Here is a 13,815-nt window from a genome sequence, read left to right as displayed (position 1 = left end):
TTATGCGGATCGAGACTGGGATTTGTCACTCCGTGTAAACAGAGAGGTATCTCTGGGCCCACTCGGTAGGACATCATCATATGCGCAATGTGACCAAGGAGTTGATCACGGGATGATGTGTTACGGAACGAGTAAAGTGACTTGCCGGTAACGAGATTGAACAAGGTATTGGATACCGACGATCGAATCTCGGGCAAGTAACATACCGATAGACAAAGGGAATTGAATACGGGATTGATTAAGTCCTTGACATCGTGGTTCATCCGATGAGATCATCGTGGAACATGTGGGAGCCAACATGGGTATCCAGATCCCGCTGTTGTTTATTGACCGGAGAAACGTCTCGGTCATGTCTGCATGTCTCCCGAACCCGTAGGGTCTACACACTTAAGGTTCGATGACGCTAGGGTTATAAAGGAAGCTTGTATGTGGTTACCGAATGTTGTTCGGAGTCCCGGATGAGATCCCGGACGTCACGAGGAGTTCCGGAATGGTCCGGAGGTAAAGATTTATATATAGGAAGTCCTGTTTCGGCCATCGGGACAAGTTTCGGGGTCATCGGTATTGTACCGGGACCACCGGAAGGGTCCCGGGGGCCCACCGGGTGGGGCCACCTGCCCCGGGGGGCCACATGGGCTGTAGGGGGTGCGCCTTGGCCTACATGGGCCAAGGGCACCAGCACCAAGAGGCCCATGCGCCTGGGGAAACCCTAAAGGAAGAGTCCCAGCAGGGGAAGGCACCTCCTAGGTGCCTTGGGGGGGGAGGACTCCTCCCCTGGCCGCCGCCCCCTTGGAGATTGGATCTCCTAGGGGCTGGCGCACCCCCCCTTGGGATCCCTATATATAGAGGGGTAGGAGGGCCTCCCAAACACACCTTATGCCTTTGGTGCAGCCCCTCCCTCTCTCCCAAGTTCTTCTCCTCTTCTCCCATGGTGCTTGGCGAAGCCCTGCGGGATTGCCACGCTCCTCCACCACCACCACGCCGTTGTGCTGCTGCTGGATGGAGTCTTCCTCAACCTCTCCCTCTCTCCTTGCTGGATCAAGGCGTGGGAGACGTCACCGGGCTGTACGTGTGTTGAACGCGGAGGTGCCGTCCGTTCGGCACTAGGATCATCGGTGATTTGAATCACGGCGAGTACGACTCCATCAACCCCGTTCACTTGAACGCTTACGCTTAGCGATCTACAAGGGTATGTAGATGCACTCTCTATCTACTCGTTGCTGGTCTCTCCATAGATAGATCTTGGTGTTACGTAGGAAAATTTTGAATTTCTGCTACGTTCCCCAACAAAATGATATAGAACTTTTGGACAGCATTAAGGCCTACTTGAATAAGTGAATAAGTGTTTTTCAATGAAGGACCTTGGAGAAGCTGCTTACATATTAGGCATCAAGATCTATAGAGATAGATCGAGACACCTCATAGGTCTTTCATAAAGCACATACCTTGATAAGATATTGAAGAAGTTCAATATGGATCAGCCCAAGAAGGGGTTCTTGCCTGTGTTGCAAGGTGTGAAATTGAGCTCGGCTCAATGCCCAACCACGACAGAAGATAGAGAAAAGATGAGTGTCATCTCCTATGCCTCGGCCATAGGGTCTATTATGTATGCCATGCTGTGTACCAGACTTGATGTAAACCTTGTCGTAAGTTTGATAGGAAGATACCAAAGTAATCCCGGCATGGAACACTGGACAGCGGTCAAGAATATCCTGCAGTACCTGAAAAGGACTAAGGATATGTTTCTCGTTTATGGAGGTGATGAAGAGCTCGTCGTAAAGGGTTACGTCGACGCTAGCTTCGACACAGATCTGGATGACTCTAAGTCACAAACCGGATACGTATATATTTTAAACGGTGGAGCAGTAAGCTAGTGCAGTTGCAAGCAAAGCGTCGTGGCGGGATCTACATGTGAAGCGGAATACATGGCAGCCTCGGAGGCAGCACATGAAGCGATCTGGATGAAGGAGTTCATTACCAACCTAGGAGTTATTCCCAATGCGTCGGGGCCGATGACTCTCTTCTGTGACAACACTGGAGCCATTGCTCTTGCCAAGGAGCCCAGGTTTCACAAGAAGACCAGACACATCAAGCGTTGCTTCAACTCCATTCGTGAAAATGTTCAAGATGGAGACATAGATATTTGCAAAGTGCATACAGATTTGAATGTCGCAGATCCGTTGACTAAACCTCTTCCGCGAGCAAAACATGATCAACACCAGAACTCTATGGTTGTTCAATTCATCACAATGTAACTAGATTATTGACTGTAGTGCAAGTGGGAGACTGTTGGAAATATGCCCTAAAGGCAATAATAAAATGGTTATTATTATATTTCCTTGTTCATGATAATTGTCTATTGTTCATGCTATAATTGTGTTATCCAGAAATCGTAATACATGTGTGAATACATAGACCACAACATGTCCCTAGTGAGCCTCTAGTTGACTAGCTCATTGATCAATGGATGGTTATGGTTTCCTGACCATGGACATTGGATATCGTTGATAACGGGATCACATCATTGGGAGAATGATGTGATGGACAAGACCCAATCCTAAGCATAGCACAAGATCGTGTAGTTCGTTTGCTAGAGATTTTCTAATGTCAAGTATCATTTCCTTAGACCATGAGATCGTGTAACTCCCGGATATCGTAGGAGTGCTTTGGGTGTACCAAACGTCACAACGTAACTAGGTGGCTATAAAGGTATACTACAGGTATCTTCGAAAGTGTCTGTTGGGTTAGCACGGATCGAGACTAGGATTTGTCACTCCGTATGACGGAGAGGTATCTCTGGGCCCACTCGGTAATGCATCATCGTAATGAGCTCAATGTGACCAAGTGGTTGGTCACGGGATCATGCATTACGGTACGAGTAAAGTGACTTGCCGGTAACGAGATTGAACGAGGTATTGGGATACCGACGATCGAATCTCGGGCAAGTAACGTACCGATTGACAAAGGGAATTGTATACGGGATTACTTGAATCCTCGACATCGTGGTTCATTCGATGAGATCATCGTGGAACATGTGGGAGCCAACATGGGTATCCAGATCCCGATGTTGGTTATTGGCCGGAGAGCTGTCTCGGTCATGTCTGCGTGATTCCCGAACCCGTAGGGTCTACACACTTAAGGTTCGGTGACGCTAGGGTTATTAGGAAGACTTGTAAGTGATTACCGAATGTTGTTCGGAGTCCCGGATGAGGTCCCGGACGCCACGAGGAGTTCCGGAATGGTCCGGAGGTGAAGATTTATATGTGGGAAGTTGTCATACGGTCACCGAAAAAGTTCGGGGGCATATCGGTATTGTACCGGGGCCACCGGACGGGTTCCAGGGGTCCACCAGAAGGGGCCACCTCTCTCGGAGGGTCTCATGTGCCGTAGTGGGTAGGGAACCAGCCCCTGGAGGGCTTGGCGCATCCCCCCTTGGCCCCATGCGCCTAGGGTTTGGGGGGGAACCCTAGAGGGGGCGCCCCCCTTGCTTGGGGGGCAAGCCCCCTCCCCTTGGCTGCCCCCCCTCTAGATCTCATCTAGAGGGGGCCGGCCCCCTTCCCCCTTCCCCTATAAATAGAGGGGCGAGGGGAGGGCTGCACACCACATCCAAGGCGCAGCCCCTCCCCTCCCCAACACCTCTCCTCCTCCGATCAAGAGCTTGGCGAAGCCCTGCCGGAGTACTGCCGCTCCATCACCACCACGACGTCGTGCTGCTGTTGGAATTCTCTTCCTCAACCTCTCCTTCCCCCTTGCTGGATCAAGAAGGAGGAGACGTCACCGCTCCGTACGTGTGTTGAATGCGGAGGTGCCGTCCGTTTGGCGCTAGGATCATCGGTGATTTGGATCACGACGAGTACGACTCCATCAACCCCGTTCTTTTGAACGCTTCCGCTCGCGATCTACAAGGGTATGTAGATGCACTCCTCTCTCTCATTGCTAGATGACTCCATAGATTGATCTTGGTGATACGTAAAAAAAATTAAATTTCTGCTACGATCCCCAACACAACTGTGGCAGCAGCCAAATGAGAGATGATCGGTCAGTGCCCACGGATGCGCCCGGACATGTGTACGGATGTTTGAGGGCTGGATGAGATATATCCGGTTGTAGATGCTCTTATTAGACGGATCTGTTTGTGTTCTGAACGTAATCGTTACATTGTATGTTTCAAACATCTTACGAAAAGCTAGCCAGACGTAAGTTGTTAAGAATTGGGAGAGTCAATTCAGGGGAGAAGGAAGATGCGCAACACCGGGCTGCCGCTGGCGCCGGCAAGGCCTCGACCAGTAACGAGTCATAGCCGGCAGAGACGAGTTAGATGGTTGACAGGTGTGGATGTAGTCGACGTCGAAACTGGAGGTCAACGTCGCTTAGAGGGAAGGCCTTGGACGATGACAAGTTCGACTGTGTGTGTGGTTGTGGTTGTGGTGGGAGGGTGGTGGTGGGCGGCGGGGGGCTAAGGGAATGGAGGGACGTTGCGTGCTGCAGGCGATAGAGGAGGGAGAAGAGAAGGGACTAACTCGAGGTATAAGATGACGGAGCCTCATCTAACAACCACAAAATCGACTTTGCGCAATTCAATTTTCAGGCGACTTATTTGTAGCCAGCCCCCAATTGTAAGAATGGTAATTGACAACGATAGTGAGCACTGTCGTGGTGACAAATGTAAAAATCCTTCAGATTTCACCTTTGAATGAAAATGATCTGTAAATGTAGCTGTTTTTTTTTTTTTGCGTGGTTGTAAATGTAGCTGTTGCAACAGAGGGTTGTGCCTTTGACTACTGTTATGTACCCACGCATTGTGTCCATACTGCCGGCCTATCTGATATTCTGATGTACCCAAGCATTGTACCCAGCCTCTCTTGTATACATACGAGATACCACTTGGAGTACCACAGCCCAGATAGATAGCTTGGCTGGGCATACATCACATGCATGCGTTGCACTCACAGATTTGGTTCATCGATTGTTTGATTAGGCCACCACCATGCGGCGGCGATCGGATATATCCTCCTAGCTAGCTCACCCTCTCTGCCAGACACATGCAGCAGCAGCTGCTCAGACTAGCCAGCACACTTAATGGCGCCGCAGCTGCATCCTGATCGCTGCCGCACCTGGGCCTGGCCCTGGCCACGGGCGCCGCTCGGCTCAGTGCTTCTAGCGCTAGCTATAGTGAGCCTGGGCGGCGGCGGCGGCGATGCCCTGAGCCTGGACCACTACCGGCAGAGCTGCCCGAGGGCCGAGGCGGCCGTGGCCGCGGCTGTCAGGCAGGCCGTGGCCAAGGACCGCACCGTGCCGGCCGGCCTGCTCCGCCTGCATTTCCACGACTGCTTCGTCCGGGGGTGCGACGCCTCCGTCCTCATCGACTCCACGGCCACCAACACGGCGGAGAAGGACGGTCCGCCCAACGCCTCGCTGCACGCCTTCTTCGTCATCGACAACGCCAAGCAGGCCGTGGAGGCCATGTGCCCGGGCGTCGTCTCCTGCGCCGACATCCTCGCGCTCGCCGCCAGGGACGCCGTCGCGCTCTCCGGCGGCCCGTCCTGGTCGCCGCTGCTGGGGCGCGGGGACGGACGGGTGTCGCTGGCCAGCGACACCACCTCGGCGCTGCCGGGGCCCGGGGCCAGCTTCGACCAGCTCAGGCAGGCGTTCCACGCGCTGGGGATGTCGGTCAAGGACCTGGTGGTGCTCTCCGGCGGCCACACGCTGGGGTTCGCGCACTGCTCCTCCTTCCAGAGCCGCATCCACGGCTTCCGGCCCGGCGCCGACGTGGACCCGGCGCTGAACCCGTCCTTCGCGGCCGCGCTGCGCAGGGCGTGCCCGGCCAACAACACGGCCAGGGGCGCCGGGTCGGGGATGGACCCCACGTCCGCCACCTTCGACAACGCCTACTACCGGATGCTGCAGAGCGGGCGCGGGCTGCTGTCCTCCGACGAGGTGCTGCTGACGCACCCCAAGACGCGGCGGTTCGTGGCGCTGTACGCGGCGCGGCAGGACGCCTTCTTCAGGGCGTTCGTGAGCTCCATGCTGAGGATGAGCGCGCTCAACCAGCCCGGCGAGGTCCGAGCAAACTGCCGGCGACACAACTGAAGCAAGCAATGGATCCCCTCGTCGTCCCTCCTCTGTCTCTGCTACATAACTGTATCTCGTTCTGATTAATTCCGGTACGTAGTAACTGTATTGTAACTGTGGCCGGCAATCTACACACACTCTAGTTGAAAAAGGGCCTACAAAAGGGAATATCTTGTTTCCTTCAAATAATACTTCTACACATTTTTCACAAGCTTATATTTTTCTCAAGAAAGTTTAGAGTAAAAGAGAGGTGGATGGTTGGTCTATTGTAAACTACTCCCTCCGTAAAGCAGTGAATAGACTCTGATCATAAAGTGCAAGACCATATTACCCACATCCAGATTAGTAGTCACCATAACTATTTGGGCCATAAGATTCAGAATGAGTTTTTATCCTCTTGCAAATACCGTAAAGATGCCAAATATTTCTCTATAATTCTAGGTTGTACCCTTGGTGTTAGCCATGAGAAACAATTGACTTCAATTATGAGGTGAGTAAACATGCCGAACACGGTGAATTTTTTCCTAGAGTTTTGCAACATGGATGATATATTAGGGGTGTGACTTTTTGACAACTAATGCACTTAGTGTTTTTATTTGAATGTTAATGATGTTCTGCCTTAGAGGCCAATGTTATGGTAATCAAGGGAAGGCCATGGTTATGACAGTGGAGGGGAAACACGACCGCGTTCAAAAGCGACTGCCTGAAATAAATCCAAGAGTATTGTACATGCCAAGTGTGTGCCACAGTTTGAATCTTACATTCTATGATATGGCAAAATCTTGTGGCAAAACTTTGTTGTCTCAGTTTCAGTCACACATTTGCAACTGCATTCACAAGGCACATACTCCCTCCGTCCGAAAAAGCTTATCCCTTAAATGGATGTATCTAGCATCAAGTTAGTGCTAGATACATCCATTTGAGGGACAAGTTTGAGACAAGTTTTTTCGGACGGAGGAAGTACCTCAAACTACTATGACAATCGTTCATGACACTGCTCTACGGGCGACCGAGGTAAAAAACACAAGACACGATCTCGCAAAATAAACAACATGCAGAAGCAATAGCAAGTTGGTACTACTGTCGGCGTTCTGGGAACGGGGGTCCCCAGACTTGCCTGCCTGCGGCCTGCGGCGTGGCTCGAGTGGTGGCCCAGTACGGCCCATCTTCATCAGCGCAAGACTTAAGACCCTCGCGAGGGGCCAAGCCTCGCGGGGCGGACGACACACGACTTCCTCAGGAACGGCCTCGCCAGGCGGGCTCGCGAGGAGGCGGAGAGATCAAGGCAGGGTACCTCGCGAGGTGCTCGTGACGCAAGCCATGACGATCGAGACCAGGCGGGCGCCAAGTGGGCGCCGGCCTGCGCAATGTCCTTGTTTCCTTTTTGGTGCAAAGGGGGCAAGCACATGCTTGGAGTACCGAGGTATCAGGCAAAGGTTGCCATTTCGGTGCAACGAGACCAAGACCAGCAGAGTGGCAGGATGGAGGTCACCGTGAAGCCCAAGACGGCGTCATCACCAGTGCCTTTGGCAGCCGAAGACCAACTTTAGTCAGGATAACTTGTACTATATGTTCCCCTTCAAAATGACCGTTGTTGGCGCCCTTCCCGCTTAATATTTGGGAAGAGGACCAGGGCCTCTATAAATAGGACTAGCCACCACAGGGGGAAATGAGAGACCCCATCGAGTGCTCATTAGACCGAGAGGCGATCGAACTCACCCAAGCAGTTCATCGCACCAGCTCAAGAACACCTCTCGTGAGGCTGTTCTTCCCTTGTACTGTTCATCATCAGCCCCTGAGGCAATCCACCACACCACACACTGGAGTAGGGTATTACACCACAACGGTGGCCCGAACCAGTATAAATCTCGTGTCCCTCGTGTTGTTCATCGTTCTAGCTTAGATTCTCGCGAGGCGATCGGACGTGAATCGGTAGGGGGAAGATCTTCGCGCGCACCCCAGAGTTCGAAGCTTAAGGGTCTGCTGGAACCCAACATCCGACATTTGGCACGCCAGGTAGGGGTGCGCCGGAGCTCTCCCTGCCGTCTACCCGTTCTCCATCAGCACCATGCTCCGCCCTCATGGCGGGCAACGCAACGCCTGCTACGGCTATCGACGCCTGCGCAGGGACCAGGGGCTCCGAGCCCTGGCCCCCGCCCTGCGACAGATGCGGTGGCCGAACAAGTTCAAGCCGGACATGCCGCCGCGCTACGACGGCGCGGCTGATCCGCTGGCCTTCCTGCTAGCGTATGAAGAAGTCGTCCTCAAGGCCGGAGGCGACGACAGGGTCATGGCTAACTTGCTGCCCATGGCCCTCACCGGCGTCCCACGCATGTGGCTGCTCCACCTGCCAGCGGCTTCTGTGGCCTCCTGGGAGGGGTTGCGCAACTTCTTCCTCACCCACCATGCTGCGCCAGCGCCCCCAGTCGTCGCAGCCCTCCTGGGAGGATCGCAGGCACCACCTTCGAGCTACCACGTCAAGCCGTTCGTCCGCCAGATCGACGCCGTCCTCAAGCGCCGTGAAGCTCCCCCGGGTTCGGTGGCACCCAAGGCTGATTTGACCTTCAGCTCGGACAATCACCCCTCCAACACTGCCTGTTCGGGCGCACTCCCGATGCTATGCACCCCCACCATCTGCTAGGTGGCCGTCACCAGGACCCTCATCGACGGTGGTGCCGTCCTCAACGTGCTCTTGGTGGAGGCCTTCAGCCTCCTCCACGTGCCGCTAGAGTGGCTCCAACCCAGCAGGCCCTTCTCGGGCATCGGAGGCAGTTTCACCGGCTCCCTGGGGCAGATCCGCCTCCCGGTGACCTTCGGCACCCACGACAACTTCCGCACAGATCTGGTCGACTTCGACATCGCCCCCATCAGCCTCCCGTACAACACCATCCTCGGCTACCCAGCCTTGGCCCAGTTCATGGCAGCGACTCACCCGACTTACAACCTCATGAAGATGCCCGGGAGCAGCGGCGTCCTTACTATGTCCGGAGACACAAGGGATGCGCTGCAGGCACTCAAGCTCGCTTTCAAGACGGCCGCGGCGGCGCAGCCCGCTAGCGCAGATACCCTCGAGCCTAAGGGGGCTGCGCCGTCCAAGAAGAAGCAGCTATTCAGCCAAGACAAGGCAGAGACCAAGCAAGTACTCGTCGACGAGGATGGATCCTCTGGCGCCACCTTCACCATAGGTGCCAACCTCGGTCCTGAGCAGGAGGGGGCCTGGTGAAGTTTCTGCGCGCAAACAAGGAGGTGTTTGCGTGGGAACCTGATCAGCTAGCAGGGGTCCCAAGGGATGTGATTAAACACCATCTCGACGTATGCCCCAACGTGCGCCCCGTGAAGCAGAAGGCAAGGCAACAGTCCATCGAGAAGCAGGCCTTCATCGTCCAAGAAACCCGCAAGTTAGAGGCAGCAAGCGTCATTCGCGAAGTTCGCTATCCTGAATGGCTGGCCAACCCTGTTGTTGTGCCGAAAAAGGGAGGAAAGGAACGTATGTGTGTCGACTTCACCAACCTCAACAAGGCCTGCCCACAGGATCCATTCCCGCTCCCTCACATCGACCAGATCGTCGATTCTACCATCGAGTGTGACCTGTTGTGCTTCCTAGATGCCTTCTCGGGCTATCACCAGATCAAGATGATGGTAGAAGACGTGGAGAAAACGGCCTTCCTAACCCCGTGTGGAGTATACTGCTATACCTGCATGCCGTTCGGGTTGCGCAACGCGGGCACGACCTTTCAGCGACTGATGCACATCGCCTTGGGCCGGCAGCTCGGGAGGAATGCCGAGGCCTATGTCGATGACATCATGGTGAAGTCTCGGGAGGCGAAAACCCTGATACAGGACCTAGAAGAAACCTTTGCGAGCCTCCGTGAAGTGGATCTGCGGCTCAACCCGGAGAAGTGCGTATTCAGAGTCCCCTCGGGCAAGCTCTTGGGCTTCCTCGTGTCCCACCGGGGTATCGAGGCTAACCCAGAGAAGGTCAAGGCAACCGAAGACATGAGTCCACCGAAGACCCTTAGAGAAATGCATAAGCTCACCGGGCGAGTAACCGCGTTGGGACGCTTCATCTCCAAGCTGGGGGAGCGAGCACTGCCCTTCTTCAAGCTGATGAAGAAGAAGGGCCCATTCGAATGGACAGAGGAGGCCGACAAGGCATTCCAAGATCTTAAGAAGTACCTTACCAGCCCTCCGGTGATGGTGGCTCCGCGCCCTCAGGAGCCCTTGGTGCTCTACCTTGCAACCATGCCTTACTCCGCCAGCGCAGCCCTGGTGGCGGTCAGGGAGGAGCGCCGGGCCAAGGCTATGCCGGCCGCGGCCCCGGCCGAAGCGGAGCAAAGCCAAGGAAGCCTGCGAAGACCGTGACCGTGGCATATGGGGATCGGCCTCAGCAGCGGGACGCACCCAGAGCGGAGGAGGCCCCGCCAGGCGACCAGGCGCTAGGGGCTTCGTCGCCTCGGGAGGCACCTCGACCTCCGGAAGACGCAGGCCACGCCAGCACCCTCAACCTCATCGAGCACCCCGTGTACTTCGTTAGCATGGTGCTGCGGGACGCAATGACGCGATACCCCATGCCCCAGAAACTCCTCCTTGCATTGCTAGTGGCCTCACGCAAGCTGCGGCACTACTTTCAAGGCCATCCCATCAAGGTCGTCTCGGCATATCCCTTGGAAAGGGTACTCAGGAGCCCCAACTCAGCTGGAAGGGTCGCTAAATGGAACATCGAGTTGCAAGCATTTTAGCTGGAATTCAGCACGACCAGAGTCATCAAGGGAGCCGCACTTGCAGATTTTGTGGCAGAATGGACGGAGGCACCAAGGCTCGAAGCGGGCGAGGATCGGTCGCTTTCCCCAGGAAGTGAAGCGCCAGACGGCTAGGTCATGTACTTCGACGGGGCGTTCTCGTGACATGGCGCGGGGGCTGGCGCAGTACTCATATATCCCACTCAGGACAAGTTCTACTATGCCGTGCAGCTCTGCTTCCAGCACGGAGAGAAGGTCTCCAACAACATAGCAGAATACGAGGGCCTGATAGCAGGCTTGAAAGCTGCAGCCGCCTTGGGGGTAAAGCGCCTCATCATCAAGGGCGACTCATAACTCCTCATCAACTTCTCCAACAAGGTGTACGAGTCAAAGGACAAACACATGGAAGCGTATCTTGCGGAGGTCCGCAGAATGGAGAAACAATTTTGCGGGTTGGAGTTGCAGCATGTGCGTCGCGACACCAATCAAGAGGCTGATGACATCGCTAGGAGGGCGTCCAGGCGGTTGCCTCAGGAGCCTGGCGTCTTCGAGGAACGACTCTTCAAACCTTCAGCGGCACCATCACTATCAAGCACAACGCAGCCTCGGGAGGAGCTCCCTCAACCGCCTGCCTCGGGAGCCCCGGCCTGTGGCCCGACCTTAGGAGCGCGCCTGCTCCTGGCGCTGGAGCCTCAGGAGGGATGTTAGACCACGGAGTTCAAGGATTACTTGATGCAAGGGATTCTGCTAGAAAAGGAGGAGGACGCGAAACGCGTGGTGTGGCAGGCCACGACCTACTGCATCCAAGACGGAGAGCTCTATCGAAAGCAGCCGAATGACGTTTCCCTGCGTTGCATCTCCAGGGAGCAAGGGAAAGAGTTACTGGCAGACATTCATGGTGGAGACTGCGGGCACCACTCGTCCTCATGGACACTCGTCGGCAAGGCGTTTCACAGCAGGTTCTATTGGCCAACAGCACTCAACGACGCGATCGAGCTGGTGAAGGCTTGTGAAGCCTGTCAATTCCACGCCAAGCAGATCCACCAGCCAACTCAGGGCCTTCAGACCATTCCCCTCTCATGGCCGTTCGCTGTTTGGGGACTGGACATCCTTGGCCCGTTTCCTCGGGCGCCAGGGGGCTACCGCTACCTCTACGTTGCTATTGACAAGTTCACAAAGTGGGCAGAGGTGGAAGTTGTCCGCACCATCCTGGCTGGCTTGGCGGTCAAGTTCATCAAGGGCCTCGTGAGTCGGTTTGGGGTGCCTAATCACATCATCACCGACAACGGTTCGCAGTTCACCAGCAATCTCTTCAAAACATATTGTGCTAACCTTGGAATGCAGATATGCTACGCCTCGGTGGCACACCCTCGGAGCAACAGCCAAGCAGAATGCGTCAACGCGGAGGTCCTGAAAGGCCTCAAAACCCGGACCTTCAAGAAGAAACTGGAGGCCTGCGGCAGGGGCTGGCACGACAAGCTTCAGTCCGTGCTATGGTCTATCCACACAACCGCTACCAAGTCGACAGGCGAAACCCCGTTCTTCCTCGTCTATGGTGCTGAGGCGGTCCTTCCTCACGAGGTCAGGCATCGCTCCGCGTGGGTCCTGGCTTTTGACAAAGCACAGCAGGACGCCATGCGGGGGGTGGACCTCGTGCTAGGAGAGGAACGCCGTCGGCAGGCTACGCTTCGGGCTGCAAGATACCAACAGGTGTTGCGGCGGTACCACTGCCGCAGCATTCGCCCTAGGACCCTCGAGGTAGGTGACCTCATGCTCAGACGGGGTGCTCTCCAGGAAGGGGCTGCACAAGCTCTCGCCCATGTGGGAGGGCCCGTTCAAGGTTGTTCATGTCTCCAGGCCTGGCGCCACACGCTTGGAGACTCAGGAGGGGGTGTCCATCCCGAATGCGTGGAACATGCAGCACCTCCAGAAGTTCTACCCTTGAAGAAGGGCCCGGTGCCTGTGAAGAAGGCCAACGCCTGTGAAGCTCATCGCCCCGAGAAAGGCCCGGAGCCTGTGAAGAAGGCCAATGCCTGTGAAGCTCGCCGCCCGTGACACTCTCACGCAATAATGAGTTGGGTCTGTACACGCCCCGGAGTCTCCGGAGAGCCGCCCTCGGGCCTCGGGGGCTCCCACCCACGCCCAGTAGCAGCATTTAGCTCCGCGCTGGTGAGAAGACGTTGAAAACTAGATTAGGTGCTAGACGCGGCTTTTCCATTTGCTTTCTGCAGTTGGCTTGTTCGTCCTTATTTGAAGTTTTATTGGAAGTTGCTTTTAGCGTTGTTGCCATCCCTGACCTATGACTCTTTGTCTTTGTCGCCTACTTGACTCGTTTTCTCTCTCGCAAGTTGTAACGCCTCGGATTCGCTGCGCCAGGTGTCTTCCAGTTATTCGTCAGTGTTGCCATGTCATTTGTTTGCGTGTTGCATTTTGTCATGTCATCATGTGCATCTCTTTGTGCATACGTGTTCGTCTCATGCATCCGAGCATTTTCCCCGTTGTCCGTTTTGCAATCCGACACTCCTATGTCCCCCCGGCGCCCCCTTTTACCTCTTTTCGTGTGCGGGTATTAAACATTCTCAGAATGGACCGTGATTTGCCAAGCGGCCTTGGTACACCACCGGTAGACTGCCTGTCAAGTTTCGTTCCATTTGAAGGTCGTTTGATACTCCAACGGTTAACCGGGGAACCGTAAAGCCCTCTTTTGTGTGCAGCCCAACACCCCTCCAAAGTGGCCCAATAACCTTTCCAAACCCCCTCCATGCTCTCCGCCATTCGATCACGATCGCGTGGCCAAAAACCACACCTTATTTGGAGCCTCCTAACTCCCTCTACCTATATAAACACATCCTCCCCCGAAATTCGCGGATGAACCCTAGATCATTTTCCCTCTGCGCCGCCGGACGTTTCATCCGCCGCCGCCGCCGCCCCGCGGGCGCCCGAGCCCCGTGCTCGCCGGACCCCGCCGCCGCGCCATCGCGCGCCTCCAGCGCGGGCGCCCCCT

At 55.3% G+C, this 13,815-nt stretch overlaps 1 protein-coding gene across 1 annotated transcript; it reads left to right on the top strand.

The window, feature by feature from the left end:
- The first annotated feature begins 4,914 nt into the window (after positions 1–4,914).
- Positions 4,915–6,392, top strand: LOC119365714 (peroxidase 64-like). The gene has a single exon (XM_037631361.1). It carries the CDS (start codon positions 5,080–5,082, stop codon positions 6,088–6,090), a length of 1,011 nt encoding a protein of 336 aa, XP_037487258.1. The 5' UTR covers positions 4,915–5,079; the 3' UTR covers positions 6,091–6,392.
- The last annotated feature ends 7,423 nt before the right edge of the window (positions 6,393–13,815 follow it).

This window comes from Triticum dicoccoides, chromosome 2B, assembly GCF_002162155.2.
Source record: "Triticum dicoccoides isolate Atlit2015 ecotype Zavitan chromosome 2B, WEW_v2.0, whole genome shotgun sequence".
Classification (NCBI taxonomy): domain Eukaryota; kingdom Viridiplantae; phylum Streptophyta; class Magnoliopsida; order Poales; family Poaceae; genus Triticum; species Triticum dicoccoides.
Note: the sequence above shows the minus strand (reverse complement) of the source record. Positions and strands in the feature narration are given on the sequence as shown.